General features: G+C 36.8%; 1 protein-coding gene and 1 long non-coding RNA gene across 2 annotated transcripts; one reads left to right on the top strand and one right to left on the bottom strand.

Moving 5' to 3' along the window:
* Nucleotides 1-1,886: 1,886 nt before the first annotated feature.
* Nucleotides 1,887-2,270, bottom strand: LOC140144397 (uncharacterized). The gene has a single exon (XM_072166209.1). The coding sequence runs from the start codon at nucleotides 2,268-2,270 to the stop codon at nucleotides 1,887-1,889; it is 384 nt and encodes a 127-aa protein (XP_072022310.1).
* Nucleotides 2,271-4,466: 2,196 nt separating this feature from the next.
* Nucleotides 4,467-14,886, top strand: LOC140144404 (uncharacterized). Its single transcript, XR_011857883.1, has 4 exons — nucleotides 4,467-4,507; nucleotides 6,410-6,530; nucleotides 9,903-10,060; nucleotides 14,754-14,886. It is a non-coding gene; the product is annotated as an uncharacterized lncRNA (long non-coding RNA).
* Nucleotides 14,887-26,021: the final 11,135 nt, after the last annotated feature.

The raw sequence follows: 26,021 nt of genomic DNA on the forward strand, positions 1-26,021 counted from the left end.
ATATTTATGGTTCAACTGTGAGGAGGTAGCGTAAAATGGTATCAGCCTATAATAGTAATGTTACTTGCTTACTAACTTATTAACGTTACTTACTGATTCTACCTTTTGGTCTGAAATGGACATATTTTGAAATGCCACAAGGGTATGACCCCAAGTGTGTCAAATGAAAAAGAAGAAAGTAAAGAATAATAATTACAATAGAAATATTTCCCCGCCCGGGGGTGACACTCATCATAAGACCCGGGTCAATATCCATATGGGTCCTATTCATATCTCAAAATGCAAAAAAGGTATGACCCCCGAGTGGTTAGACTATGCCATAGTCGATTTTTGATAAATAAAAATGTTATTAATTATGATGAACGCATTCAGTTGAACTCGAAATTATACTGATATTTAGTAGGCCTACATCAAAATACTAGTATAAAATGGTTATGAAAAAGTTTAGGCTATATAATTATATTTGTGACAGTAAAAGTAAAGTATAGGCCCTACGTAGGCTTATATTATTGAATGCAACATATCATAATGGCATAATTATAATGACACTTCAATACTGAACAATTCTAATTTTAGAATCTGCCAGTTTATTATCCAACAAACAGAGGACGTACGGTGACTGAAAAGATCAGTTGTGAAAATCTATCAATTGTGCACTCATTAATTAAATCAGAGTTTTAAGCTTAAATGTAATAGCCAGAGTAGTGCACAATTGGCAAGTGGACTACGGAGAAGTCTACCGAGTGGTGTCAAATGAAAGTGATAAAAAAATTAATGTAAGGAATATAATAAAAACAATTTCCCAACCGAGGGTGAAATTCTTCATAAGACCTGGGTCAATATTCATATTTTGGTTCCTCTTCATATCTCAAAATGCCAAGAAGGTATTACCCCCCCCCCCGAGTGGTGTCTTCATATCTCAAAATGCCAAGAAGGTATTACCCCCAGTGGTGTCTTGTCTTGTCTTGTCTTGGTTAAGTCGGCAGGTTCAGTCTTGCTGTACTTTCGCCAACTTTGATGCTGCTCAAGCTGATATTGATATGACTACATGTACCTAAATTACTTTTGGACTCTATTTTTGAAGATATCAAGTGTGGCTGCTGAAGTGGTGTCCCCCTGGAGCTTGTTCCAGTCTGTCACAGTGCGAGGGAGGAAGGAGTTCAAATAGATGTCCTTTGTTCCTTGCATCTTGAGGATTTTATGTTGGTGACTACCCCTGGTTCTGGTTTCCGTTGACATGGTGATCATGTCGTCCCTGTCGATTGCGACCAAGTCGTTCATGATTTTGTACATCATGGTCAGTCTGTTTGTTCTGCGTCGGTCTTCTAAGGTCTTACACTCACGTTTCTCCAGCATTTTTGTTACACTGCTGCGCTGCTCGTAGTCTTTCAAGCAATCTGGCTGCTTTCCGCTGGACTTATCTCCTCTTCTGTATGGATCCCATACACAGGAAGTATATTCTAATACCGTACGGGTCTAACCAGCGCTGTATATGCTGCTACTTTAGTTTCCTGTGATGCAAACCAGATGTTTCTCTTAAGGAAGCCCAGGATCCTGCTTGCTTTTGAGGCTGCCATCTTGATGTGCCCCTTCCACTGAAGACGATTGTCGATTTGAACTCCTAAATATGGATGGCTAGTCACTTCATTGAGTTCTTCTCCACAGAATGTGAGTTCATCTGCGGTCTTTCTTTCTTGAGGGTGATCTGCATATGCATAACAGAGCACTTGCTGGGATTGAATTTCATGCCCCATTTGTCTTGCCACTCCTGAAGTTTTGTCAGGTCGTCTTGCAAGACTGTCAGCTCCTCAGGTGAACTGCTACATGTATAAAGCACACAATCATCTGCAAACAACCTTGCTGTACTTGTGAGGTTTGCAGGAAGGTCATTGAACCACAATGGTCCAGTGACTGTGCCTTGTGGAACCCGAAGTCACATTTTTCAGCTCTGAAGGTGTCCCTTCACAGACCACTCTCTGTGTACGTCTAGTAAGGAAGTTTGTTACCCATTTGTGAATGTCACCCCTGATGCCATAATGCTCAAGTTTCTTGAGGAGGCGTTGATGTGGCACTTTGTCGAACGCTTTGGCGAAGTCTGAGATGGCCATATGCGTGACGTCACCTCTTTCGATGCTCTTGGTCAGGTCATTTAATGTCAGGATAAGTTGAGTTTCCGTCGAGTGCTTTGCACGGAACCCATGCTGCTTGTCAACAAGAATACTGTTCTGTTCCAAGTGTCCCATTACATGAGAATGGATGATGTGCTCCATCACCTTGCACGGAACGCTGGTCAATGAGACAGGCCTGTAGTTTTCAGGCTTTGATTTTTCACCCTTTTGTAGATTGCACTGACGTTGGCTTCACCCCGTTGATGTGGAATCTCCCCTTTATCAAGGGTCTCTTGGAAAAATTTGGTGAATATCGGTGTCAATTCCGTCGCCGCCATCTTGAGTAGCCATGTTGGAATGCCGTCAGGCCCAGATGCCTTATTTGGATTAAGGTTCTGAAGTTGCTTGAGTACCCTTCTTCTCGTATGATCAGCTTCTTGATGGGAGGAATGGTGCTACTGGCAAGATTTGGTATAGTAGAATCCTCCGTAGTGAAAACACTGCTGAATTGGTCGCTGAGCGACTCAGCCTTAATTCCCTTTGTTCGTGCTAAGGATTTTGTTGTTCTTTGAGATCTGGTACTCCTCCTCCATCCTGGCGAAGCTTCTTGATAAATGACCAGAATTCTTTGGTATTGTCCTTAAGACAGCTTTCAATGTAATCTTTAACATGGTCCCTCTCTTTCGAGCAAAGTTTGTACTTCTCCCAGTCGGTTGATTTTCCAGAACACTTTGCCTTGTTGTAGGCCATTTGTTTCTTTCTATACACAACCTTCTGTGCTCCCTCGTGAACCAAGGCAGACTGTGCCTGTTAGAGGCCATTTTTGATGGAACATGTTTGTCCATGACTTGATTTGATTTGATTCTCAATGGCATCCCATTTCTCTTGGACAGTTGACCCAGTCAGTTTCTCGTAAGTTTCTTGGAAATGAGTCAGGTCCTCTTTAATTTCGTCTTCGCCAGCTTTGTTTTTCAGGTAGATTCTGCGGGTGGATTTCTTTTTCAAGCTAAATCCAATTCAAGTAATACCACGCTGTGATCACTCATACCAGGTACTACATCAACGGTCTTAATAATTCCTTTGTTGTTTGTCCAAACCACGTCAAGTATGTTATCTCCCCTAGTTGGTTTGTGAACCACCTGGTCCAGCCCATTTTCAAAGACTGTGTCAAGGAGTTCTTCAGCTACCTCCTTTGAAGCATAACTGTCTGGAATAACGGTCTGGTTTATTCAGTTAACATTTGGTTGATTTGCATCGCCACTCAGAATAATGTAAAACTCTTTATGTTTGGAACTGATGGTTGCAAGTGAATTTTGGAGACCTTTAACTGCGTCCATGTCGTTGTGGTGGGGCTTGTAGTAGGTGCCCAACAGTAGGTTTCTCCTTCCCTTTACTTCCACTTGGCTCCACAATAATTCACATTCAGAGTCAAACTCGGTTCTATGCGTGACTATAAGGTCACTTTTACAAGCAAAAAAGAACACCCCATGCCTGTCACCTTCCTGTCTTTCCTGTAGGCAATGTAATTGCTTTGAAGAAACTCAGAGTTCTGTATGTCTGGAGAGAGCCACGTCTCTGTACCCTGTATGATGTCAGGGGGTTATATTCCTGGATTAATGCTTCCACTTCAGCCACTTTATTCATGATGCTTTGGAAGTTAATCACAAGGATTTTCAGCGAGTTGAGGTGATTTCTATAGTAGGGGCCTACTAGTCTGATGTCTGTTCTTCCCTTCCTCTTGAATGGAGTCATCTTCATCCGCGCAACTTGTGTCCCTAAATCGAAGAACGAGTCTCGAAAATCAAGGACTTCACATTCAGGGGCATTTCCAATCGAATGTCTGCCCAAGCTTGAAAAAAGAAAAAAAAAAAAGAGGACAAAGTAAAGAATAGGCCCTATATAAAAAAAAATCCCCACTGGGTGGTAACACTCCTCATAAGACCTGGGTCAATATTCATACTTTGGGTCCTTTTTGTATCTCGAGTGGTGTCAAATAAAAGAGAATTAAAAATAAAGAATGTACGGGTACCCTACCCCCCTCCCGGTATTAAAATTACTTTATAAATTTCCACACGGTGACGATCCTCATAAAACTCTGTTCAAAATGCCTATTTTGGGTCTATATTTCAGAATCCCAAGAAGGTTTGACCCCCGGGGGACAGTGGTATAATCTGTTCTTCCCTGGTATAATACAATAACATGGTTCAGCTATGGTGCGGTAACCGCTAACAACCCGACAGGAAGATTTCATGGATTTAGAGAAACGACTGGTAAAGACTAAGAGGCAATTATTTAAAGATGGATGCTCGCGAACCCACACGTAAACATTAACCGTGATGGAATATTATGCTGCAAAAAGGTGTTAATATTGCAAGAGCAACTACAGTTTCGAATCGAAGGTAATTATTTGATCTAAAATATTCTTGAAATGAATTCGGTTTCATCATCAGCGATGAATATTTCATGAAATTGTACATTACTTTGCACCCAAGTTCTGACTTGTTTCCCCCTTAACATACGGTACTGTCGGTAGTCATGATAGTAGGCATAATCGGTATGAGTTTTCAGAATTTTGGGCACTTGGTACACATTCTTTTATATCTGGCCTCATATGCAAGTAAATAGAACGAGACCGGCCATGCATGTACGGCCATACATGTCTGAGTCAGTGAGTGCTATGCGCGCATGCCATGTAAATGGGTAGGCCTATATAATGCATGTAGAACCATATTGCATATAGATCACAATATTCAATATCAGACTGAGCAGCTGGCTATCGGGCTGGCTATATTTGTTGGGTTGAAGTAAGCTTACTGTCTGTGTGTCATTTGATCGAGAAATCTGCTATCCACGATGAGGCGATAGTTACTGTGTGGACAGAGATAGAGCATGGAACTATAAACTACTTCAGTCACTTACAGGAGTATTTACGTGATCCTAGCATCCTATTTTTATGACATTTATCAGCAGATAACCACGAAAAAGGCTTATTCCCAAAATTTCAGTTGATTCAGATTTTGCGCTTGTGAGTTATGCATGAATACAAGTACTGCTCCGTATAGGCCACTGTTAATTGACGATATTTTTGCTAAACGAAATAATCTGCAAGAAATTTTGGTACATAAACATTATGTACATGTAGGAAATTGTAGCCAGACGGTTCAAGACTTCAAGTGGTATAAAAATCTCAACTTTTTTTGAGAAAAGTGGGTCACGAAATGCCCTTTTTAATCATTGTAAATTTTCAAATGCATTAAGGGGGTACTACACCCCTGGCCAATTTTGCGCAGGCTATTTTTGCATTTTTCTCAAAAATTATAGCGCATAGGTGACAAGTAAGATGTATAGGGGCAAGTAGGCCTACTATAAGTTAACTACTGCACTGAAAATTCAGCAACTCAAGGCAAGTACCATAGTTATTGACTTATTGATCAAATATTGGTTTTCCCTCATTTTTGACTGTAACTCTACAACTGTTGTCTGTGCTGAAATAACATTTCCAGTGCAGTAGTTGTAGTCCTTGCCCCAATAATATACATAGGCCCTATCTTACTTGTCACCAATGCGCCATAATTTTTGATATAAATTTATTCATTGTTAATGTTAGGCCTACTGTGTGGGGGTGGGCAACTTATAAAATGAGGTACAAAAGTGCACCTAAAGGTAAAAAACAGGGGCCGGCAAAGATTGACTGAATTTTGGCGTCGTCATTGGTTTTACTACGTAAACAGGAAAATGTCTCAAATAATTCCAAAAGTGTATGCATGTTATCAAGCACTATTTTATCAGTCTTAATCCGTTGAGGTTCGACAGTGAACCTAATTTTAAGTACTGTTTTTTGAATTTTTTTTATGAATAACGCACGATATATGTTTTGTACAAAATAATTCCCCACATGTATCAATGTATGCGTGGTGTAGCGGTTAACGTCTCCGCCTGCCACGCAGAAGGTCCCGAGATCGATTTCCACTACCGGCTATAATTTTTTTTTTTCTTCACATTAATTTTGAATCCAAATTATTTATTTTCATGTGAAAATCTATACATTGCACTGGGAAATATATTTCGTGCATTTTTTTCTGTAACGGGCCAATAGAGCTAAAAAGCGCACCATAGCACGTCTGCAGGCGATCAACGTGCAGGCAGTGTTGCCATCATATTGTCATTTTGTTTACGCTGTTGGCTGTTGCCGTATTAAATTACTGTCGGCCACCGTCGTCTGGTAAAAACAAAACAATTTGAACACAGCATTTGTTCATAAAGAATATTATTTATATATTATTTATGCTTGATTTTGACAGTGAACTAAAGCCAAGGACAAATATGTTAGTGAAGAAATTGAAGGTGATGTCCCAGCTTTTCTGCAAGCCATTTGGGTGCAAGAGCCAAACATTTTAAAGAGAAGATTGGAGAAAATGGGAGGTAAGAGCATTATACATTCATTAAAGTACAAATATACACTACTAAACACTGGTCGATCCTTCATGTAATTATTTAGTGTAATCTAATCCTAACTCTAACCCTAATTCTAACCTTAACCCTAAGCCTAATCCTAATCATAACCCTAATCCTAACCCTAACCCTAATCCTAACCCTAATCCTAACCCTAATCCTAACCCTAAACTAACCCTAACATGTCTATAGTACTTGACATTTAAGTAGTGAAAAATCAATAAAACAGTCAATAAATCCTTTGTTTCCTATTGTTTATTGTTTTAAGCATATCTCAATAGTGGCACTGGAGACATCCGGGCTCAGTTGTGGTGGATGGTCACATTTGTCAAAAAAAACATCTTAAACTATTTTCTGTTTAAGTTTGTATAATGCAATATGATGTGCAAAAACTGTGTTGAAGTTTTTAGCATCACTTTCTTCTTCAAATTGATGTAAGGATCCATCAAACTAGTGCTATTGTGTAACACTCCTGACACTGTATAATACCTGTATGGCCTGAAATAAACTACATTTTCTAAAACAGTGTTTGTAATTTTTTGTTGACAACATCTATGGCCCTCTCAAAAAAGCCACAGAATTTACGTTCAATTTTATTTTTTGAGCCCAGCTTGCATGTTGTTGTAACACTCCTGACACTTTGCTACAGTAGGCCTACCGTAAGCCTCAAATATATATAAATTTGCAAATCACATTTTCTAACGTAGTTTTTGTAATTTTTTGGTAACACTATCTATGGCTATCTCAAAAAGGGGCAAAAAATTGAATTACATTTAGTTCATTTTTATTGTTGAGCCTATATTACTTACAAGTGATTTTCATGAGTGTAACATTTTGTTCGAGAGCTATGAAAACCATGTTTTTATGTACATATTTCTTAAATATGAAGGTCTTTACATCATGATTGCAGCAGTTTGGCTTCAGGAATAAATTTTCAGTGCTAAAAGAACACCAACAGACTGGTAATTTCTTCAGAAATTTGAATTATTGCCAATTAATTCTCGCTATTCACAATAAGGGCGCCGCCAGCGGTTTGCGATGTACTCGTGATGTATCATGGGAAAAGGTCGACATCCAAGTCCGCGCAATACGAATATTACCATGCTATTATAATATTTTTTTAGTTTGTCAAAATAAAGGTGTTACACGCGAATCGATACTCAATAATACTTAATAATGTGATTTGAAATGTGCACAATTAATTTTTTTCTCTATCGATTTGCGTGTAATACCGTTATATTGACAAACTAAAAAATATTGTCACGTGTTCCTATGTAATAGCATGGTAATATTTGTATTATGCTGGACTTGATGTCGACCTTACCCATGATACATCACGATTATCGCAAACCACTGGCGGCGCCTATATTGTGAATAGCTAGAATTAATTTTGTAACACTCCTGACATTGACTATTTAGATAGCTGTAGCAAACATGTTCAAGCAATGGTGAATATTTTTCTTGTTTTTGAGTTCCTATCACAATGCACTAATAAAATAAAAAGTAAAACATGAATATTGCCACCTTGGTGTATGAAAAAAATCAAGTTGAATTCTGATGTAACCCTCCTGACGAGACAGAATTTCTCTTTTCAACCCGCTCTAAAAAGAAAAGCGGTTTGATATCATGCAAGTTTTATTTTTTTCCAAGTTTAGCCCAAATGTTGTTTTTACTAAAAACAGACTGAAATAGATAATTAATGTCATCATTACCTTAGAATGCTACACAATCTGATGACGAGTGATTTTTGGAACATATTTTATTTTTTAGCACCATGTGGTCTTCACATGTTCATAAGTAAGTGACTAATATGAAAGAATTTGGAACTTAATAATAGCTGACACTTCACAAAATGCCATGAAAACCGATGCAAAACTTTTTAACTTGTAGATTTTTTACATACATGATTAAAATACAAGTACCTCTTTTCTTGTCACGCTAACATGTAACACTCCTGACCATATGGGAAAGACAATTGGGCATATTATTTTTTACATGACAGCTGTGACACTACAAATTGCTGTGGTTAAAGGGCCAATCATAACACACTTTTTAAAAGATGAATTTCTTTGCTGGTCTTTTTCATTTGCACAGCAGGCATCAGCAACCTAACGGTGCCATTATTTTTGACTTTACCCATATGCGACAGTGTTGGAGGACTCCTGACAACCTTGCACTGGCTTCCAGTTTGCCAATAAGTACTCATTAGTACTGTTTAAAATCCCTCTGTATGTAGATAGGTCCTTGCAACACCCAAGTCCAAACTAAATTTTGGACTATACCGTTTATGTTCCTGCTCATACCTTGAGCTCGTTTTCTGACAGTAACCGGCTCGCTATTCAAAGACATAGCCACAGAATCACTGGCAAAAGCAGATTTGACATTGCAGCTGCTACGGCATGAAATTAAGTAACATGTGAACATAAATCTGCCACGACCACATCTCTGTTTTCTTGAACTGTTCTCTTGTTTTTGACTTTTTGTGTATATTTCTTGTAAAGCGCCATGGTATTTTCTGGTGAATGACACCATAAAATGCCTGTAAATGTAACCAAAGAGATGTTTGATATAAAAACAGGGTTTCTAGCCAATCAGGGAATTGTCAAAAAATGGGAAAAATCAGTGGATTTTGTTTACCCAATTAGAACATGCAATTGTTTTTACCCCCTTTAATTGTTGTGCAGAAAATAAAGTGTCATGCAGAAAAAGTGATATAATAATTTCGCAGCACACAAATTGGAATGTGATGCAGCGTATCTTATATGAGATGCACCCAAAATGTGTCACATCACAGTGAACCAATTTGACATGTTTGTAAATAAATAGTACATCATTTATTGATATATGCTAAGAAAAGTGGTATGACTGAAGAGGATAAACCTTAAATTGTATAGAAGTTCAATTTTAATTGGATATTCACTTGAAGGTGTCAAGGATATACACAAATCTTATTCCACACATTCTAATCTGAATTTTGGATTTAGAAACAATTCAAATCTTATGTTGCAACCAAAATTGGGCAATAGCTGCATTATGGGAACTTTCATGTATTGATGATTTCTCTGTTTGTATTCTCTGTATTGTTTAATCATTTCATTTCATATTTCAAGCAGTAAATTATGTATTTTAAGTTAGATATTAGAAGATTCAAGATTTACAAGAAATGTTGGCCAGATTAATCTTGTCTTTGATGTTGTTAGCAGGCTCAGTTTAATTAACAGAGCATAATTACTTATACTCTGTTACATATGCATGCATGAGAATATGTACCTTGCTTTACAGTTTATCCTTTACATTTAGGTTTAGTTTCATTTATGATATTTTACGGTATTGTTTTTGTAGAAAAGTCAAGACTACAGGTGAAAACAGCCTTGTTTGTTTTGCGGCATCTGAGAAGTTAATGAGGACAAAAAACAAACACCTCGATTTCACTCATTTCACTCAAGTGATGGCCTCAGGACTAAACTGTGCAATACCAGATAACTGAGTGTGCTGAATCTGTAAGTAAATTTAAGGGTTGGTAATTTACGGTGAAATACCATAATTTAAAAATGGGGAAATAAAGAAAGCAAATATTTTGAGAGCATTGGGCTATTCCAGCAAATAAGTGCACACCTCCCAAGCTTATCCTCCACAAAAGTCTTAATTTCTAGTCACGAACAACCACTGCAAAAACCGAAATCCAAAGGCTTTGTTAAAGGTGCAAACATCCCAGAAATTTTGTCCACTTTCATCTTGGAATTGCGGAATTCCAACCCCATATTCTACACAAGGGTATATGTGACCCATCACATATAAAAGCAACCACTTGGCTTCAGAAATGAAAAAGGAGATTTAAGGAGGCTGTGTACTCTCAGACATGCATGTAGTAAAAGTGCAATAACTTTGTAATTCGTCGTGCAAGACATATAAAAGTATACATTTTTATGAAGGCAAGAGGACAAGACATCAATAAATCTTAATATAAATACAGATTTGGGGTAAAAACAACAATTATGAAGAAAATCACAAAAAGTGAGTTTTTGGCAATATTTGTTAGGTACATCATAACAAAAAACACTCTTTCCAAAATATTTTATTTTGTTTTTAGCTCAATCTTGAGGCTCCATTCCAAAAACGTTTTTTTATTTTTTTTTGATATTGGCCTTATTTTTTGAGATATTGACCATATAAGGCATCAAAATGAACTTTTTAAAATTCAAAAGCGCCTATTTGCACAAAATGATGCCCGAAATCGAAATAGACCAAAATATAAAAAATGAGAAAACCGTTTCTTGAGTCGATCATGCTTTTACGATGATCATATTTGCTTACCTATAGATGCTGTATTTATTGAGTTATCGTAGTACCTAAATCGTCATTTTACCGAGAAAATGAACATTGAAATAATGGCCGTTGAAGTTTAAAGTGGTCACATTTTGCACTTTCATCGAATCTCACAGGAGAATCGACAGTTTTCGTTTTTGTAACTTATATTACGTGAACATCGGGTAAATCCACAGCCCCTTGAGAAGTTTGAGCGAAATCCATTCATAACTTGATATTTAAATCGGGGAAAGAACTTGAAAAAAACCCATATTTTATCAGCTAAACGGAGCCATTTGACCACTAGGTTTTTGTGAAATCAGTGCTTCCGTGGTGTTTCCATAAGATGCGCCCGCGCATGCAGATAAGCGTCGCGTATCGTCGTCAGCGTATTTGTCGCGTTAACAAATTGCGCGATCACGCAAGCGCAATGAGTTGTTCTTGCGCGTGTACCTTGCTGGTACAACAAAGATTTTCTTTCCTTTTCATTTTCAAACTCGAGTGGAATAGTGAAATAAAATCCTTAAAATATTGCAGTTGGAGTTTACAAATCTGGATTTTCATTCCTTGTATTTATAAAAAACATAACAAGGTACAAACATATCATAAAACTCAATTTTGAGAAAGAAACAATGGCTAGAGTACACAGCCGCGTTAAATCGGGGGAAAGGACTTGAAAAAACCCACATTTTATCAGCTAAAACGGAGCCATTTGACCACTAGGTTTTTGTGCTTCCGTGGTGTTTCCATAAGATGCGCCACGCATGCAGATAAGCGTCGCATACGGCGTAGCGTATTTGTGCGTTAACAAATTGCCGCGATACATAACGCGATGCGTTGTTATTATGCGCGTGTACCCTGCTGGTACAACAAAGATTTTCTTTCCTTTTCAATTTCAAACACGAGTGGAATAGTGAAATAAAATCCTTAAAATATTTGCAGTTGGAGTTTATAAATCTGGATTTTCATTCCTTGTATTTATAAAAAACATGACAAAGTACAAACATATAAAAAAACTCAATTTTGCGAAAGAAACAATGTCTAGAGTACACAGCTGCCTTAAACACTATAGGATAAACTTCAATTTTAAATGACACCTTGTTGAAATCAGATACATTAAACATCTAGGCTTAGGAAGATTTTCAACATGGGGGGGGGGGGCTGACAAAAAATTGGTGACCTTTTTGCAAAAAATAGGTCAAAAACACCCATTTTCCCGCTATCTGGTCATATTTTTTTTACTTTATCTGAAATTATAGGAGGGCCTGAGCCCCCAGACCAAAGTTATTGAGGGGGCTGAGCCCCCACAAGCCCCCTTCCCCATGGTTCCGAAACCTATGTTAAAAATGTTTTGTGAGGCAAAACAAGCTCAAGTTTCTTTTTATTTTCTCTCATCTTCTTTCATTGTTATCTGACCATGACAGGGATTTACTAGGGTCTGGTGGAATGTACATAAATGTAGAATTCATGCCTAAACCATAAGCATTGGGCTGTTCCAGCAAATAAGTGCTCACCTCCCAAGCTTATCTGTCCAAAAAGAGCAAAATGTACAAAACCGTTGAGTCATTGATTGAGTGAGTCAGACTTTTTAGACTTTATTATGTGAAACCTTTTTAAAATGGGGTCTTTGTGTGACAGCCAAAAGAAGCCTGAAACATTGAATTTCTAGTTCTAAATGGCTTTGTTATTTCAAAATAAGTAACAAAATCAGTGATAAATGGGGGAAAATGGGGTCTTTGGGTGACAGCAATGCTAAAAAAGGGGGTCTTAACAGCCTTAGATATGCGTCACCTCCCTGGGAAATGCTCAGCACTTTTAGTTGGTGATTTTCATGCCATATATTTGGATGAAAATAATTGGATTTGAAATTTCAAAATCAAATAATGGTTGGATGGAAATACCATTATAATTTGGTTGGAATTTCAATATCTTCTACACCATTTCCACAGTTTCATGTTGAAAATATTGGATCTGGAATTGCTTCGCAATTTCTTCCTGTTTTCTTTCCCTTTCCTCCTTCCCATGTAAAGCCGCCCATGCGTACAGCCACAGGTACCAAATATAGGTGACACCTGGGAATTCAACATAAAACTACATGTAGGCCAGGCCTACTACATGTCCTGGCTACATGTGTATGGTCGAAGAAATTAACGATTACATAATGCACGCATCAATGCAGTTCATTCCAAGTTTGATCAGCAGGCGCTTTTCATACTCTCTCACCGCTTCCTAAAGTATTATATTTAGTCCACATTATCTATTTTATAAATTGACAGTGTTATGTTTTTCATGCTTTCACTGAAGATAAATAACAGTGTGTCGAAAAAAAACTTTGATTTCTGCAATTGGAAGCTTTCCAACTTGAATTTTTAGGTTGTGCAAATATGTTATATTTTAACTTTCCAAAGAATATTTGTGCCAAGAATGACAATGATAAAGTGCTTACAGTTTTACGTGTGATTTTTGATATTTCTTGGAAATATTCCAAAAACATTGATGTGTGTGGGAAATTTTTTAAGGCAGCTCGAATTCTTTCTGCAATAATTCTTTATGCAACATTAATATCAACATTAACGAAAAAACATTTACAAGTACCGAGCAATCGAGCATCATCTTACATGCAAAGCTTTTCAATATCATGCAGGTTTTCAAATTTGAACAAAACCTAATTAGATGTTTTGAAAGAAACAGATTGTTTAAAAAGAACAAAATATGAAGGCCACTGACAGTGTTAACCACTAGTGCGCATTGTGTTGAATGATCTCTCTTTCAAACTTGGAATGAAGTGAATTGAGGCATACATTATGTAATTTCTTCGCAATCAGTCAACCGATTCCAGTAAAATTAGCGTATAAGATGCGGGGAATAAGATGGGCTACACGCTAATTTTTAGATTGTTGAGTTCTGATGTCTATTTCTCGACTTACGTCCAAATTTATTAGCCTGATAATTTTTTTCTGGTACACCCTGTATAGCACACAAGATCTCATATCTGGTTGCCAGCGCCAAGATGGTGGCTCTGCACAATGCGCTGAGAATTGTATCATGTTTTGTTGAATGTTTTTGACTTTGCATCATGAACATAGTATTATACTCATACAAGCTATTTTGTGCAACTTGGGAACATATTGCATTGAGCACCCGTGTTTTTCAAGATGTACTCAATGATAGCCGGTTCAAATTTGCGGTGCAACAATGAACAACCACTCTAGTTCAATATACATAGCAGATCAATACAAAAGTGCTTTTGCAAAAGATTTGCACATCGAGGGAAAGAAGGAAGGTTGCTATGTGTGTCTGCCAAGCACTGCAGGGAATTGATCCAATCTGAGACCTGGGGGGGGGGGGTACCCAAGTTTGGTTTTGGTAGGGACGTGCCGCTGAGAATTTGAAAGTGGACCCATAAATATATCAATTTTTCAAGAAATTTGGACCCATTTATATACCAAAAGTCAAAATTTTCGGCCAAATTTAACCCAAATTGTCTTAATTTTTACAAATTTTCCCAAAATTTTGGCTAGATTAAGGAAAAATTTGGCTATTTTTCGAAAAAATTGAGAAAATTTTGAAAAAAGGACCCATTCATATACCAAAATAGGCTTTGAAAAAGGGGTAATTGCTATACCAGATGGCTGAAAATGCTACTCATATTTGTGGCACGTCCCGTATGGTCATTTGTACTGAGTACCCCCGGATCTGAGATAATGATAATTTTCTGCCCAAGTTTTGTTTCAGTTCTGTGGATCAAGCAGGGCCCAAAATACTTCTTGGATGATGAGGACTATTTTGATCTGATTTCATTCAAGGTCCACTGACTGGTAAAATCATGTGAATGTATTATGTGAACAATATGATTTCATAACTGCATTTTTCTGTATTTTATTGCAGTGCCTCAGACTAAGGAAGAAAATGATTGGTGAAACGGGCAATGGATGACATTCAGTAAACTACCAGAAACATATCAGGTGACATCATGGTCTGAAAAAAACTGAGAAACTTCATGCACAGAAAATTATACACACTGCATTAAGGGGTACTACACCCTGGCCAATTTTGTGCCTATTTTTGCATTTTTCTCAAAAATTATAGCACATTGGTGACAAGTAAGATATGTATATTATAGGGGCAAGGACTACAACTACTGTACTGAAAATTCATCAACTTGAAGCAAGTAGTTATTGATTTATTGATCAAATATTGGTTTTCCCTCATTTTTGACTGTAACTCCACAACTGTTGTATGTGCTGAAATAAAATTTCCAGTGCAGTAGTTGTAGTCCTTGCCCCTATAATATACATATCTTACTTGTCCCCAATGCGATATAATTTTGAGAAAAAATACAAAAATAGGCACAAAATTTGGCAGGGGTGTAGTACCCCCTTAAGGATACGATACATGATTTACCGACAAGTGACTCATATCGGAATGCGATCATGAATTTTGAAGAAAAAAAAAAGTTTCCACAGGCTTCGTTGGGACTCGAACCAGCGATTCTAAACTCCCTTTGATTACGCGTCTAGCTCTTTACCGCTCGACCATGGTGGCAGTTGAGCGGATGAGTGTAATGATAAATGATAAATCTCATAATGCCGTCTTTAGCCTTTTGTTTACTAAAAAAAGACGCGGTTTGTATATAAAGATAGATTAGCCGTTTATGCATAAATAGCACAAGCGTTTGGGAAAGGTTTCAAACAAATAATAAAGACACTGATGTGATGATGAAATTGCATAAGTCAGGAATTATCTGCGTCGCAATGTTTTGTTTTGGTTTTAGGAATTTGACCTTAAAATTTACGACTTCATGACATTATCATCAACAAAAGATATTTCAACAGTATATGGCCTCATTCTTTCTCTAGAATGTTTTGTACATGTATGTGAAATAGCTTCAACAATGGTTCGCTGCATAATGGTAAAAATAGCCTTGACCTAAAAAAGGGCGAGAGGTACCATATTTACGGATTCAGGCTAAATTTAAAATTGATATAAAACGTTTGTTTTTTGATCGATTACAAAAATTAATTTTTGTCGTATAAAGAAATTGTGTCTGGCGTGAATTACACTACAGTTTTTATTCCTAGGGCACTTTGACTTCTTCAAATAATTTTTTAATGATAGAGTGAATCCCTGGCCCTCTATATGTTTGAGGTTATTGTGAAAAATTAAAATCTGAATATAATGCAGTCTAAAATGCCAGATTTATTAATTATTAATATATAAAACCAGAGCGATTACGGTACCACAGCTGAACCACAGGCCTTTGCAGTATACCACTGTCACCCGGGGGTCATACATTCTTTGGATATCTAATATTATCTAGATATGAAAAGGACCCAAAATAGGAATATTGACCCCAGTCTAATTATGAGTGTCTCCCCACAGAAATTATTTTCATATTCTTTACTTTTTTCTCTTTTATTTGACATACATTCTTTACTTCTTTCTCTTTCATTTGACACCACTCGGGAGCTCATACCACCTTGGCATTTCGAGATATGAGAAGGACCCAAAATCCGGGGTGGGGGGGTCACTGCCATTGTGGCCTGTACACTATCCGTGATAATCAACTTTGGAAAGCACCCTAAAAAAGGATTTAACGCTTGGCTAAAACGATACCCTAAACAGGTGTTTTCACACGTACCCTAAACGGGGATTTTATTCCTTGCATCAAATTTCATACCCTCAAATTCCATTTCCGCGTATTAGCAATTGCAATTTTGCTACCCTTTTTCCAATATTTCATGTTTTTGACACCCTAAACACGTTACGCGCGTATCATGCTTACCCATGAAAAACTACCCTTTTTACACGTTTTATTATCGCGGATGGTGTACAGGCCACAATGGGAGTGATCCCCCGGGCCCAAAATATGATTATTGACCCAGGTCCTATGAGGAGTGTTACCCCCAGGTGGAATAATAATTTTTATTATATTCTTTACTATGTTCTCTTTCATTTTACACCACTTGGGGGTTCATATCTTCTAGGCTTTTGAGATAGGAAAAGGACCCATATGAATATTGACCCAGGTCTTGTGTTGAGTGCCACCCCAGATGGGAAAATATTTTTTATTATATTCTTTACTTTTTTCTCTTTAATTTGACACCACTTGGGGAGGGGGTCATACCTTTGTGGCATTTAGAGATATATCCATTTCAGACCAAAAGGTTAGTCAGTCAGTAAGTAAGATACACTAATGTAGGCTGATACCAGTTCATGGTTCAGCAAAAATATGGTACAGGGTGTATCAAAATGATTGGTACCCATATCAATATCCAGTGAACATGGCCAAGTCTGCTTCATCAAAATGCATCTAAACTGGCCTCAAATAGAAACTTATAATTTTTCACAAGGTCATATCTTAAAATCCTCTCCATAAAATGAACAAAAATTGCACACAGGATTACTTCAATACTCTACTCTAAACACATGTCAGTAACCAAGCAGTTGTCCAACTGACACAACAGCAAAATGCACTGACATGGAACACCTTTCTGGACCAAAATTCACATCCCAACAGATATCTGTTGTTGGGTTCCAATTATTCGCCTGTGAATGTGGTCCCGGAAGCTGTTCCGTGTCAGTGCATTTTACTGTTGTGTCAGTTGGACAACTGCTTGGTTACTGACATGTGTTTAGAGTAGAGTATTTAAGTTATCCTGTGTGCAATTTTTATTCATTTTTATGGAGAGGATATTAAGATATGACTTTGTGAAAAATTATAAGTTTCTTTTTGAGGCCAGTTTACATGTACATGTACCTTGTTTGTAGATTTGTGTCATTAAACAATAAATTGTACTAATTTCAAGAGGATCTAATGCTGAATGTGGAAGAAGCAGGTATTTGAATAGACTAACAATCTGATGGGTCCCAATCATTTTGATACACCTTGTATGGATTTCTTCATAATTAAGCCATCTTTATAGTTTGTAATAAAACAATAAATAGCTAATGAGGAAGATGAGGGCCATGTTTAATTGTTTTGTCTGCATTTCCACATTTACGCGCAAAATTTTTGCAGACTTTTTGTAATTAACTGCATGAGCTGGTAAATAAAAAAACTGGTAGCCAGGAGCCCCCCCCCCTCCGCCCTTTGCTTAACCCTAACACGTCTGAGTACTACAAAATATTACTTGATTATGCGCTGTTTGTGCGTGCATCCCATGTAGTGTGATGATGCAATATCGCCCTATGATATAGGCATGGTTTCGCTGGCCAGCGAAGCCCAAGACCCATGGCAAAGTGTCGCTGAGCGAGTGATTGGCATGTGAGGGGGTCTCTGGTTTTAATCCCACCCAGAGCAAACAAAATCTTTGTTTTCTCTCTTTATTCCTTCCTTCTTTCCCTTCATCTAAAAGCCCCTAGCGGGTTAGGGTTAAGCTACCAAATTGAAAACTGATGTTTGAAAATGTATAAAGCTGCTTTTACATGGAGTGTTAAAATATGTCTAGTCTAGATGAGTTATGAGTGCTGCGTTGAGTCTGTTTCACATCGGGTCTAGATGAGTTATGAGTGCTGCGTTGAGTCTGTTTCACATTTGGTCTAGATGAGTTATGAGTGCTGCATTGAGTCCTTCTTCCTTCTTCCTTATAAGTGCCTCCCTCATATGTATGAGTATTATCGCACTGCGTACAGACAAGCTGTACTTATTTTTTACTCTGGAACCTAGAGTAGATGAGTGTATTTTGAAGTACAGTCAACATGACCGGGATGATCCCCTGCTCTTTTCGAATAGCCTGTGACGTTCTTAAACGTGCACACTACATTAATGTGAGAAAATATGCATAGACGGGACAGGAGTAGTGAAACCCAAGGTTAAAGTTTGGATGAAAGTTCAAAGTAGATTAAGGGACACCCATCAAAATTTCCTTTTGTTAAAGTAGAAAATGATTATTAAAGGAAGGTGACCTGATATATTTGGAAAATCAAATTCTTTAAAACTTGTGTATAACATAAAATGTCATCCCTTTCAAGCACTCATGCAAAAAGAAAATGTAATGTTTTTTGTAAATGTGACTAATTCCTAATGGAATTACCGACATTTATACAGTGTGATATTGGTAGTCTACAGTGTTTTTATTAATGATTATCATCATGTAATATATTGATTTCAAGTGAAAGGCCCTATTTTTCTCATTTAAACATATTGAAATTAGAAGTTCCAACTCAGTGTATTTCCGAAGAAAAAAAAAAAAAACTGCCTAATTAGTCGCAACTATATGGTATACCATAGTTGAGCCTAATTCGGCAGTTTTTTGATGATTTCTTCGGAAATACACCAAATTTCAATATGTTTATGAAAAAAATATGAGCTTTCATCTGATACCAAAATCAGCATTTGGATGAGGTTAAGTGGAGGATGAGATTTTCAATCAGGTTACCCACCTTTAAAATACTGTTTACTTTGGGCTGAAATTTTGGCCCAAAAATATCAAAATTTTTTAACTTCGTTATTTGGGCGACTTCCGACCTAATAACCACTTTCATGTATCGATCAAGTGTTCTGGAGTATTTTGACACTATTTTTTGATATTCAAAATTTTAGCCAAAAATGTCACAAATTTGAAATTCAGTTATTTTGGGTGAATTTTGACCTATATCCCACTTTTATGTATCGGTCAAGTGTTCTTGAGTATATTTTTACACATTTTTGGACATTCAAAATTTAAAAATTTTTTGAACTTGTCATTTGGGTGAATTTCGACCTATATCCCACTTTTATGTATCGATCAAGTGTTCTAGAGTATTTTGACACCATTTTTGGACATTAAAAATTTTAACCAAAATTTCCAAATTTTTGAACTTTGTTATTTGGAAGAATTTCGACCCAATAACCAATTTTATGTATCGGTGAAGTAGAGTATTTTGACACCATTGTTGGACATTCAAAAATTTTGAGGTCGAAATTTGGCCAAATAACGAAGATACAAAATTTTGAAATTTTTGGCCACATTTTTTGAATGCCTAAAATGGTGTCATTAGAGTTGTTTTAGGGCAAAAATTTGGCCAAATAACGAAGATACAAAATTTTAGCCAAAAATTTCAAAATTCTTGAACTTTGTTATTTGGGCGAATTCTAACCTAATAACAACTTTCATGTATCGATCAAGTGTTCTAGAGTATTTTGACACTATTTTTGGACATTCAACAATTTTAGCCAAAAATTTCAAAATTTTTGAACTTCGTTATTTGGGCAAATTACGACCTAATAACCACTTTCATGTATCGATCAAGTGTTCTGGAGTATTTTGACACTATTTTTGGATATGAAAAAATTTTGGCCAAAAATGTCAAAAATTTGAACTTGTGTTATTTTGGGTGAATTTCGACATATATATCCCACTTTTATATATCGGTCAAGTGTTCTCGAGTATATTTTTACACATTTTTGGGGCATTGAAAAATTTTAGCCAGAAATTTCAATATTTTTGAACTTCGTTATTGGGTGAATTTCGACCTATATCCCACTTTTATGTATCCGTCAAGTGTTCTCGAGTATTTTTAAACATTTTTGGACATTCAATAATTTGAGCCAAAAATTTCAAAATTTTTGAACTTTGTTATTTGGAAGAATTTCGACCCAATAACCAATTTTATGTATCGGTGAAGTAGAGTATTTTGACACTATTGTTGGACATTCAAAAAAATTTGAGGTTGAAATTTGGCCAAATAACTAAGATACCAAATTTTGACATTTTTTGCCAAATTTTTTGAATGCCCAAAAATGGTGCCAAAAGATTGTAGAAGACTTCAACTATACATAAGTTGTTTTTAGGTCAAAATTTGAGAAAAAAACAAAGATACAAAATTTTGAATATTTTGGATGTCCAAAAATCAAGTAGTGTCAAAAACTGTAGAAGACTGACTGTACAAAATGAGTTGTTTTTAGGTCAAAATTAATCAAAATAGCGAATTTCAATTTTTTTTATTCAACGTATTGAATTATTCAATTGCGAATGTTTAATTTCTAATCTCGAGCCAACTTCTCCACGCTGCATAAGCAAGTAGGCATATCCACTTCTTGTATGTAAGGTCTAAATAAGATCATTGTCTGTATTTTACTCTACATTATATAATAAAGTAACTTGATTGTTCTATGAACATGCATATGGGATATGAGTACTCATTTAGAGGTCATGTCTTTCAAATTCAATGATTTAAATAACTGAAAAATATCTAATTCATCCTTACTTTTTTCTAAATTGACTAACATGCTATGTTTGCCATAATATTACTACTGTGGTATATGCCATGTCCAGGGTGTGATTGAAAGCTTGTGAAATATCCTGAAAGTACTAGAAAAACTTGAAAAACAGTGTGAAATTGGGCTAAAATACCCCAAAATGGGCTGAAAATCAATCAGAACAATTGTGTAAATTTTGGCCATAAAAAAATCCTGAAATCAGGTAAAATCCAGAAGAACAAACACATGTATGTCCATCCTAGCTACTCTCTTATTCTTGGGCACATAATCAGATTAGCTAGCTTGGAGGCTTGCCCTCAACCAACCAACCCTAATTTTTCTATTTACTGTGCAAAAGAATACCAACCCTATTTTTGGAAATTCCTGAAAAACTTCCCTCAAACTTGGTGGGTAGGTGCGACTTGGTCCAAGCCAGAGCAAGTTTGCATTTGTTAGGTTGTCCAAGTCAAATCAAATTTAAAGTTGCTCAGATTGGGCTGTAACTTTGGGGAACTGCAAAGATCATCCGAGGTCAAAGGTCAGGTTAAATTTATAGTTGCTCCGATTGACCTGTAACTCAGGTAAAATGACCCCAACACTTGGGGAAACTGCAAAGGTCATCCGAGGTCAAATATCAGGTCAAATTTTAAGTAGCTCCTATCAGCCTTAACTCGGGGTGGGGGGGGGGGTGATCCCTGACACTTGGGGAGTATCCAAGGTCAAAGATCAGGTCTGCTCCGATTGGGCTGTAACTTGAGAAAATTGATACCTGATACTTGGGGAGTATGAAACCGCAAAGGTCATCGGAGGTAATTGGGCTGCTAACTTGCGGAAAATGATCCCTGACACTTGGGGAGTATGAAACCGCAAAAAGGTCATCCGAGGTCAAAAGGTCAGGACAAAATTCAAGTTGCTCGATCAGGCTGTAACTTGCATGCAAAATAATCCCTCACACTTCGGGAGTATGAAACTGCAAATGTCATCCAAGGTTAAAGGTCAGGTAGGGCTCAAACTCGGTGACAACAAACCTCATGACCAGGGATACATTTTGGAACATTTTGCAGGGTCAGATCAAAGGTCATCTGGGCCAAATCTTAGAATTGCCTTTTCAGGAGATCTGTATATAGCACATGGCTCAAACTCGGTGACAACAAACATCATGACCAGGGTAACATTTTGGAACATTTTGCTGGGGTCAGATACCTCCAAAACACCAACATGCCCCGGCTAGGTTTGTGGTCTAGTATGTAATAATGTGGAACACACTTATGGGTGCCATTTGAATAAAAAGCTTATGAAAATAGTATGGAAACCTTTAAACATGCAAAATTTCCAGCTCGTTGCACTTACAGTACATCAAAAACATTAACATTTACAAACTGGGATCTCAAAAATATCTCAAAATATGTGCAGTATTTTCAAAGCGTTTGTTATGAATGAACTGAAGGACACAGGTACTGCTTGAGCTGGCTTCACCACTAAAAATGGTCCAACGTATGGATTTTATGTGTAAAAAGTTCTGTATTTGATCCATGTGTAGTTGGATGCACACATTGATAAGCTTTGAGGATCATAGCAAGTCGCTGCTGTCTAAGGAACTGATCTTCTAGACAAAAAGTAGGGTCCTGGGAATTAAAATGTCCCAATAACTCAAAAATGGGGGTCTTCAGAGCTAATAAATATAATTATGGTTAATGAAATAAAGCACTGGACACATTCTTTTGCTTTGATCTACTTATATTCAAGGCACATTAAAATCAAGCTGAAATACTGAAATGCTATTAGATGATAAGAATTCTGTACAGATTTTGCCAAAACATCATCTTCATAATTTTAACTTCAGACAAATGTTTTATCATCATCATCAAAACCCAAAATAAGCAAATCTCTTCATACTTTATTTATTTCCTTTCCCTTATTATTTTGTAAACATTAGGCTTTGTAACAAGTAGCCTAATCATGTGTAAAAAATAAGTACATATTTAGTAACTATAATTTACACTAGGAAACACATTAGAACAGATATACATACATACTTTAGTATTTCAAGTATTTTATTAGATTATAACTGCAATTATACAGGGTGGTCCAAAAGAACTTTACCCAATTTGAAAGGTTCAGTTCTCAAAGTTTTTAGCAGCTATTCTCAAAAGTGTTACATATTTTAAAAATATATCTTTTTAAGAATATGTGGTGGAAAAATGAGAAAAAGATGCCAAAGTAATGAAATGGCAGCAGTTTTATGTCAGAGTCGAAAATCACCTTGTCCACCCGAAATTCAATGGGAGGTATCTGATTACCAACAGGGATACGCTAGGCATTGCATATTGGTAAACACCCTCGGCTTTTCATTCAAAATTTTACATGCATGAGAGAATTTTTATAATCCAAGATATTAATCCTCACAATTTGATTGCATTTTGTGACTGTGGATTTCTAGACAGGATTTCAAGGTGTCAAGATATGGCAATTTACAATACAAGAAATTATTTTTTGGCAGAAATATACTTAAAGGGGCATTTTGTGATCCACAGCCTCATCCCCCCACTTTTCTCAAAAAAGATTTTTATATCACTGGAAACCTCTGGCTACATGGTTATGTACAAAATATCTCTCGCAGATTAATTTGTTTAGCTAAGATATCGTGAAATTTGAATTTCGTTCTGGTGCACCAGAACGAACAACGCATTGTCTATGGAGCAGTGTAATACACATAATCATGCGTAACTCGCAAATGCAAAATCGGAATCAACTGAAATTTTGGGAATAGGCTTTTTCGTGGATTATGTACTGAAACATGTCATAAAAAGAGGATGCTAGGATCACAAAATCCTCCTTTAATAACAGATTTTTTTTACTTGTCAGAATCCCACCCAAACCTATCATAAGAAGTACATTTACTATTAGTAACTATTATTTTTGTTGTATAGATGTTAAGGACTGAGTCGAAGTAATCGAACTGGCCAAACTAACTGCCTAATACTCCAGAGTCAGCTATATAATACGCAACAGTTTGTCTCGCATATCACGAATGGCGTTTCAAATTGTTTTTGCATATTTTTATGAAAATCTTTTTGAGAGTATTTGATGAAAACGTTATTTAAAAATAAATTGTGATTGATTTGTTAATTTCATAATTCTTTGTCATGAATAGTAAGGATTAAAATCTTTGACTGTAATTCATTCCTGCATATTACTTTTGAATGACAAGCCGAGGGTGTTATACCCATTATGCCTAATGCAATGGGCTATTCCAGATGTATTCCGCACCCCCTCCCCCCCTATGGAAGACACTTCCGGAATTCAGGGCTAAATTGATAGCCGAATTCACATGTCAGGAAAACCCCATGGAAGACACTGCCGGAATTGTGGTAATATATCTATAATATGGCCAGCCGGAATTCACGTTTAAATGTCTTCCATAGGGTTCCAGCTGGAATTAGAACATTTTTTTTTCCAGCCAGAATTCAAGTAAATGTCTTTCATAGGTTAATCAAGATGGTGATCATAAGTGAAGATTCTGCTGGAATTGGAGCATTTTTGACCATTTGTGAATGTCTTCCATAGGCACATCATGGCCTTTCACAATCCCCATGCTTGTTTTTTCGTTTATTTTAGCAGCTGGAATTTCACCTAATCTCAATGTCTTCCATACCCTCCAGCCGGAATCTTTGCTAAAAATGACTGCTGGAATTCTAGACACATCTCAATTCCAGCTGGAATTGTATTTTTTTAAATGTCTTCCATAGGGGGTGCGGAATACATCTGAATAGCCCAATGCAGATAGTAATCGGATACATCCCATTGATTTATTGCGTGTGGACAAAGTGATTTTCGACCCATTTTTAGCCAGATATATATTTAAAATATGTGAGTGGACACTACTGAATGAGCCGTAAACTCTGCAAATTGTATTCTGAGATACATAGGTGTCTCAATTAGGAGCGACATGTTTCTCATTTGATAGCGTTTAAACCAATCAATAATCCTATTGCTGAAGAGGATAATAATCTTCTACATATAGAATCATTAAATAGTCTTTATTTGCTTTGGCTAAATCCTGTTTAAGTGGTGGGTTACAATTACATTGTATTTTGTCTGGGTATGTATAACAAACAATTAACAATGAGAGGATATTCCCGAAGCTTGTTGACTTGGGGATGATTTGAAATGACCGCCAATTATGACTTTATTACTTGCAATGTGGAAAAAGAGATACATGTAGAACCGAAAAAAGTACCATTTTGTTGAAGGAGCAGAGTTCAACACACCATAACCTGGAAATCGTTTGAAGTCAAATGATATACCATTTTAAAGCTTATGATATATATTTTCTAAACACGAAATAAAACAAGATTGACCGGGACCGAGTTTACGGCTGATTCGTAGTGTCCAATCACATATGTAACAATATTGGGAATGAATTCTGAGAAATTAAGCTTTCAAATTGGGTAAAGTTCTTTTTGGACCACACTGTATACAAACTACAGAGAATGCCACATAAAGCTCACAGAGCAGGCAGCAAATTCAAAATCTAATAACAAGCAAAAAGTGAGAAACCATGGAAAGCAAAAATCCAAACCATGGCAAAGAGCAAACCCATAGCCAAGCAAATGGCAACCAGAAGAGCTAAAACTAGCTCTGTGCATGGACCGCACAGACCAGTGGTGTAGCCATAGGGGCACATGTCCCCCCATCAATCTGACATTTTAAAAATCCCATGGAAAATTGCTGAAAAACGACTTGTGCCCCCAATTAGATCCGGTGCCCCCAATCATAGTCGGTGCCCCCCCATGTGATGGCCCACGCTACTGGCACAGACATGCATTTGCCACACAAATGTTGAGCCAATGGCAGCACTGATGCTCAAATACTTAGCAATGGCTTTGAAATTCAACTATATATGCCTTTTTCAATTGTTCATCTAGGATGTGTTTAAGTCCGGTTTTCTATGTAGGCCTACATAATGACAT

Source organism: Amphiura filiformis, unplaced genomic scaffold (assembly GCF_039555335.1).
Source record: "Amphiura filiformis unplaced genomic scaffold, Afil_fr2py scaffold_52, whole genome shotgun sequence".
NCBI classification, from domain to species: Eukaryota; Metazoa; Echinodermata; class Ophiuroidea; order Amphilepidida; family Amphiuridae; genus Amphiura; species Amphiura filiformis.

Bases quoted from the DNA above. Each gene is read 5' to 3' on its own strand.
- LOC140144397 (XM_072166209.1), bottom strand. From the start codon at position 2,270: ATGGAGCACATCATCCATTCTCATGTAATGGGACACTTGGAACAGAAC.